The 6,809-nt window shown below is 34.8% G+C and overlaps 1 protein-coding gene across 5 annotated transcripts; it reads left to right on the plus strand.

The window, feature by feature from the left end:
- Nucleotides 1-2,853: 2,853 nt before the first annotated feature.
- Nucleotides 2,854-5,878, plus strand: LOC113698240 (F-box/FBD/LRR-repeat protein At4g26340-like). 5 transcript variants are annotated; one of them, XM_072044816.1, is made up of 5 exons: nucleotides 2,858-3,451; nucleotides 3,953-4,315; nucleotides 4,403-4,995; nucleotides 5,099-5,287; nucleotides 5,369-5,878. In XM_072044816.1, the coding sequence occupies exons 2-5, from the start codon at nucleotides 3,982-3,984 to the stop codon at nucleotides 5,729-5,731; spliced, it is 1,479 nt and encodes a 492-aa protein (XP_071900917.1). In that variant the 5' UTR covers nucleotides 2,858-3,451; nucleotides 3,953-3,981; the 3' UTR covers nucleotides 5,732-5,878. The 5 variants fall into 5 exon arrangements, with proteins under 5 accessions (XP_071900869.1, XP_071900917.1, XP_071900820.1 ...); XM_072044768.1 differs by having other exon boundaries at nucleotides 2,854-3,447; nucleotides 3,953-4,995; XM_072044719.1 differs by having other exon boundaries at nucleotides 2,865-3,451; nucleotides 3,953-4,995.
- Nucleotides 5,879-6,809: the final 931 nt, after the last annotated feature.

A 6,809-nucleotide genomic window follows, 5' to 3' on the forward strand; every position in this document is an offset into this window, starting at 1 on the left:
AAGTATATATATGTATAGAAGAGAAGTAGAAGCAAGAAAAATATAAGAGAAAGAAACCTCTAGACAATACTCCATAAGAGAATAAGTTCTAGTGGTTTTGGTTGACCTCACTCTATCTTAAGCATTCATGAAATGGAAGGAGAAAGAAAGCAGAAATCAAGGCAAAATCTAAGGATTTTTTTGTTAAAAATTTGTGGCAATCAAAAAATAATAGGTAAGCAATCTTTTATCATTTCAAATTAATACAAAAAGTTTCTTTAGTAAAGGAGAGTTTTTGGAGTTGGATGTACACTTTTATACGTTTTAGAATCTCAGATTTCTGAACGTATGTTCGTTGCTTCTTCTAGTTGTTGCTACTGTACTTGTTTTATTTACCCTTATATCCTCTTCGGTTTCACTAACTGGTTCCACCTTTTAATGTTTTTCATTCTTTTACTAATACAACCTCACAAGAAACAAAAAGGGTATAAATGGAATAACATTATTATCTCACTTGTCAAAAGATTTTTTTTTTAATGACATTTTCTTTGACATAGGCTGAATCTGCTATCAAAATTTTAAGTTCAAGGGAAGTTAGTGCTATTTTTAAAACCCCAGTAAAGGTGAGTGCAACTACTAGAAACCTCAAGGGAGGTTTCTGCAATTATCCCTTAAATAAAAGTTGACTGGGAAGACCAAGTAAGTCGTCAAGACCAGCTGTAGCTAGAAAAGTAGTAGTGCTATTTGCAGCCAAATATCCATTCCAAATCATATTAGTAGTATTCTATCGTTGCAACGGCTGAATTGTTTGTTCCAAAGATAATAGCTGAATTGGGTGATGGTGTCCTGAAGCAGCTCGGGAAGAAGGTTAACCTGGTGATGGGGGTTGAAGAAATGGATGTCTTTGACTGTGGTTCATCTTGATGTCACGAGAACTAAAGGAACAGCTCATTCATATATTCTACAATTGTAACAGCAAAGTATAATATTTGTCTCACTCTGGTCTTTTAATTAATGTACAAAATCTATCCATTAAGTGTTGTGAATTGTGTTGAATCGTGGCCATTAAGTGTTGCAATTTATTATTTGGATTATGTGTACATTTTTTGTCATTGTGCACACTTAGTAAAATAATGATTGGATTTATGCTTTTCGTCAATTATTCTGTGTATTGTTTGTCACTGACAAGAGCCTAAATAGTTCATTAGTTATAAAAATAATTAAAACACATCAAAACTAATTAATAAAACACACTAAAAACATGTAAAATACACACTTATCATGTGCCATACATCCAAAGTTGCACATGTCGCTTGAGGATCGTTTTTCCTTCACAGACAAATTGATGAACTGCACTAGGGGATCTGCTACTTCTCAACTTGACATACAAATGCGTGAACTACCACTCTGAACTCTGAACTTGCAACAGAATGTTGGTATTAAATTGTACACAGCTTGACATACAAATGCCTGAAGTACCACTCTGAACTTCCAATAGAATGTTGGTATTGTATTGTACACGACTATGCTTGTTTCTTGTGTATCACAAAGAAAGTGGTGAATCTGCACGTAAAGCAGTATATTACTTATGGTACTCCAATTTTATCAGCACCATTAGAATGATTTACTTTTAAGAAGATCCTATATCAAACGACATACAACTTATATGATAAACACAAACTAAATAATGGTTTACTTCCTTAATTTTAGAAATTCTCATGTTTGTATCCCTCACTTAAACATGTCATGATTTTGATTATATTTCTGTTGGTGAATTATTATTTTTAGTTCATTTTATCCTGTTGTGATTTAGTGTTCTTCAGTTAAAACAAATTAATACATAAATCTCCTCGACTATTTTAGGTGAAAGCCTAAGAATAATTGCCACATGCTGTTTGAAGAAACTATAGAAATCAGAAGATTTTACACTTAGTCGGCGGAATGCACTCAAACAATAAGTCAATATGTTACTTTGTATGATTTATGCAGGCCACAGAACACCCAAAAGAAATACCCTTTAAATTTTGGATTGCATGCAATTGCCTGGGAAGTTTGAGATGATTTACATATCTCCTTGTTATTTTGAAGTTAACATGGATTCTAGGCATGCAAATGAGTTGGTTCTAACATTCAGACCTACTGAATTTTTTTTCATAATCACACCAAAACAAACCCTCATGAATTTAATGCTATTATAGTAAAATTAGTCATGCATGTGTCGGAATAAAAATTTTTGTTTAGGAACCCATCCAAATGGATCACCGATAATACTAATTTCATACTGTCTCTCTATAGCTTTTTTAGTACAAAGGTATGACTTGATAAAATTCAGTTGATATATAATTTCCATTCCGGAATCTAGAACGAATGCAGTTGTTGAACTTAATGCACATGAGGAGCCCAGGCATTTATGTGTAGAGATCAACAATCAAATCATTAGTCTTGGACAATATACGTAACCACTGATTTTAGTGGCTTTTTATCCTAAATTGACTTTGCTATTTTCTTTGAGACTTATAAACTGTATAAATTGCTTAGATATAGCCATGATACTGTATATATGAGAATTCTTTTTGGGCTTCTTTTGCAAATGTGGCATACCTGAGTCTAAATCCTAGTTTATTATGTGTGAATATATTCAACAGTCCCTCTTAGTCTCTCCACCACCTGCTAATTTTTTATGTTGTTATCCTCTCCCAGCGACCTTATTTAATTTGCCAGACAATTTGGTACATCTTGAAGGAATGGGCAGCCCACATAATTTTCCAAATAATTCTTCTGCTACTTCCAGGATGCCTTAAATCCAATTTCCAGTGTTTGAAGAACTTTAGCACTCTTCAGGGAGTACTCTGTCAACTTGTACTGATATGTTTTGGCCATCAATATTAGAAGAATGGGACCCTCTTAACTTGATCAGTAAAATCAAGAAAGAGGTCTCTTTTGCTTTTCATTTTTAAAGTGATATCAGCACAAAGCCTATAGTCAGTCAATACTGTATCATACAGGTAAGCACTTTGTGTAGTTTATATTTTTTGAATGGGTCCTTGCAAACTAGTCTTGCACTTGCAGTCTTGTTCGGGAGCTGCAAGATGTTGACTACGTTCAAAAAGAAAAGAAAAAGAAAATGTTGGTTGGCCAAGTTGAGAAAATCAGGTACTGGTAAATATGAGTCAAATGTTCATTTCTTTCAGATCACGCTCAAGATGAATAATTATTGGGTCCTCAAATTCAAGGAGACAAAGTCCACTTCATTAAATTTTTTCAAAAATGAAACAGCTACCCGAGATTTCTCGGAATATTTAAGAAATCTTCTCCCGTTGACGGATTTAAAGAGTTAATAATTATGCTATTCCTCCCTGCTACTGATCAAGACTACCGTATGATTAGAGGATGCATAGTATAAATCAAGACTGGCGAAGAATGGTGGCTACTGAGTTTTACCAAGTTGGTCTTCTGCAACTTAATCAGGCAAGTCGTCTTACGAATTTAACAGAGTTGCATGGTTATAATTTCTTCCCGATCTCTTCCGGTCGCTTTCTATGTCTTTTAAATTTGAGCTGATTTTGAATTTCAATTACCTCTAACTTAAGTTTTAATTTTTGGGCATACAACACTGTGCACTTCGCAAGTTTCTGAGTAGATGTAAAAAATACTTGATTCTTATTCTATTGTCTACTAAAAATGGTTAGAGACGATTTATGACAAGCAGAAAAGGCCATGAACTTCCCATAACTGCAGAATATCCAGTTCTTGTGAGGTGGTATCCGTTAAAATTGATAGCTTGATGCTGGGATGGGATGCAGAGCTAGGATTAAAAGGTTAATTAGTTGGAATTTTACACTTGGAGAACGTATATTTGTTGTACGACAGATAGAAATGCTTGTCTGTATGCAGATTGTATGAGATGATTGTGGCTACAATTGTGGTTTTTGTTGACTGATTCTTTTGTTTTATTCACAATTTCACTAGGTAGTTTCTAGCGTACGACTGTAATATACTGTCATGGGCTTGAATTCTCCGGGGACATCTTCAGAGACGAAAAAGATGTTTGTAAGAGAAGAGATCACTAACGAAGCACAAGACCGAATAAGCCAATTACCTGATGCAATTCTGTGTCACATCCTCTCCCTTCTTCCGACTAAATTAGCAGCACAAACTGGTATTTTGTCTAAACAATGGAAGAACGTTTGGCTTTCAATACCTGCTCTTGAATTTCAGATCAATCTACGGGCAAATTATGAGGGTGAATGGAGTGCCTTTGATTGCTTTGCAAAGCCTAAAATTGAGAGTTTTACAAATTTTCTGGATCGACTTTTTGCAATTCGTGACACTTCAGGTATTAAAAAGTTCAGATTGGTATGTGATCATCAGGTTGACTCTAGATGCCTCAATAATTGGTTGTCTGCTTTGCATAATGTTCAAGAACTTGATCTCGATTTGTGGGAGCTCGGGGAGTTCCCTTGGAGTCCCTTCACAAATAACTCGCTGGAAATCTTGAAACTGAGTTGCAATGTTTTGCTCAACATCCCATCTTCTGTTTCTTTTCCACGTCTTAAGGTTCTTCATCTTCATTCAGTCACATATGTGGGCGGCGCATCGGTTGAAAAGTTACTTTCTTCTTGTCCAGTCCTTGAGGATTTGCAGATATCAAGGTGGCAGTGGGATAACGTTAGGAATTTTGTGATTGCAGTCCCTTCATTGAAAAGGTTGACTTTGGACTTCAGTACACCTGAGATGGACTTATATGATGGCGATGATTACGAAGATGGTGTTGAGTACAAACTGATAATTACTGCACCAAATTTGGAGTATCTAAACCTGATTGATTATATGTCAGATTCAATTCAGGTCAGTTCCATGACCAGAGTAACTGAATCACGCCTTTCTGTTTACAAAATCTTAACATGTGTTCAGCGGACAGCCGAACAAACAAGTAATTATGAAAGCAATGTGCGTGAAATATTTCGAAGCATCCCAAATGTCAAGCACCTAACAATAGGCGAATTTACCATGAATGTAAGCCATGACTCAAATTCCAATCCTGCTTATTGCTTTCTAATTGTTATACCATCAATTGCTTTCTTGGTCACAACTTATAGCTGTCTTCATACGTTTGCAGTCTTTGGGTGAATCTCTTGATAGCAGGCTGCCAGTGTTTCAGAACTTGGTCCACCTGGAGATCAGTTTTTATGTAGCGAACGGCGCTATACTGCTGCCAAGTTTGCTCAAAATCTCTCCTAAACTGGAAAGCCTTATCTTGCCTCAGGTACATTACATAAGAGACTTGCACAATTTTGAGAGAAATATGGTGAGCGTTGAGCACTCCTGTTTTCTTTTGACCAAAAGTTGATTTGTTTGTAATTTTTTTTCCCTATGTCCTGGATTTCAGGGGATTACCAGTCCAAATGTAATCGGGTGGTTTAACCCTGAGGAGAATCAAGTTAAGCCTCCGCAAGACGTACCTGAATGCCTGCTATTTAGCCTGAAAAATGTGGAAATTTCGTGCATTACTGGAAGAGTTGAGGAAGAGGTGGAGTTGTTGATATATCTTCTGGGAAATGCAATGGTTCTAGAGAAGATGACGATTTGGTACGAAGAATATTATGTTTCCGGTGGACCGATGGATACTACTAATTATCCAACTGCCCGTCGGGTGCAGGATCGTTTATCTTTCACCGACAAATTGATGAACTGCACTAGGGGATCTGCTGCTTGTCAACTTGACATACAAATGCCTGAACTACAACTCTGAACTTGCAGCAGAATGTTGGTATTGTATTGTATAAAGCACTTGTTTCTAATGGCTTACTTTCTTGATTTTAAGAATTCTCGTGTTTGGATCAATTTACCCTCTTATGATTTAGTGTTTCTCTATATAACATTCTTAGATTTTTGCAAATTAGTATTGTCTTCTGTAAATACAAATTAATACATAAATCTCCCCTCTTGATTATTTTAGGTGAAATTCTAAGAACTACCACATGCTCTGTTTGAAGAAACTATAGAAACTAGAAGATTTTGTACATGTTCAGCAGAATGCACGCGAACAATAAGTCAAATTGTTACTTTTTGTGATATATGCAGGCCTCCAAACACGAAAAAAGAAATGGAGTGCTACTTAAATTTTGGATTGCATTGAATTGCTTGAGCATTTTGAGGAGATTTACATATCTTCTTGTTATCTTGAACTTAACATGGGATTAGGTATGCTAATGGGTTTTGATACATCTACTAGGGCTAGGCTCCTCTCCATTACTTTTTCCTTCTAGTTTCCCTCAATACACTCTTGGATGAGTGACACATATATTAAATATTTATAAAGTGTTAGGTTTACTTCTATCTAACTTGTAGAATGTTAAGTGTTAACTATGACATCATCCCATTAAGTTACCACCTACTTAGGAAAGTTCCTACTAGTTGCAATTTTCAAGATTAGAATTTATATATCTTTTATGTTATAAAGATTGCAATTGATATATCTTTTCCTCACTTTTTAAAAAAAACAAAAAGAAATGAAAATAATATAAACAATATTCAATATGAAAAATATTATGCATGCCACAAACCAAAAAAAATGATTTTTGATTAAATTTATTGCTCATTCTTTCTCATTTCTTTTCTTTTTCATTTTTAATCAACAAGTCAGGTAAACCTAGTTTTTACAACATGAAACCATACAAAAATGAAATTTTCATATTATTTTGATTATGAATCTTGATATCTTTTTGGTGTTTAAATTGAAAGACACACCAACTATAGCAATTAGAAAAACATTTAAATGGTCAATCTATAATTTTTTGGATTCGATAAAAACTGCCTAGATTCACAAT

The sequence above is a fragment of the Coffea arabica genome, chromosome 1c (assembly GCF_036785885.1).
Source record: "Coffea arabica cultivar ET-39 chromosome 1c, Coffea Arabica ET-39 HiFi, whole genome shotgun sequence".
NCBI lineage: Eukaryota > Viridiplantae > Streptophyta > Magnoliopsida > Gentianales > Rubiaceae > Coffea > Coffea arabica.

Coding starts and splice junctions, on each gene's coding strand:
- LOC113698240 (XM_072044768.1), top strand. CDS start 3,982: ATGGGCTTGAATTCTCCGGGGACATCTTCAGAGACGAAAAAGATGTTT. Junction 4,996..5,098: donor TAGGCGAATTTACCATGAAT/GTAAGCCATGAC, acceptor ATACGTTTGCAG/TCTTTGGGTGAATCTCTTGA. Junction 5,288..5,368: donor ACAATTTTGAGAGAAATATG/GTGAGCGTTGAG, acceptor CCTGGATTTCAG/GGGATTACCAGTCCAAATGT.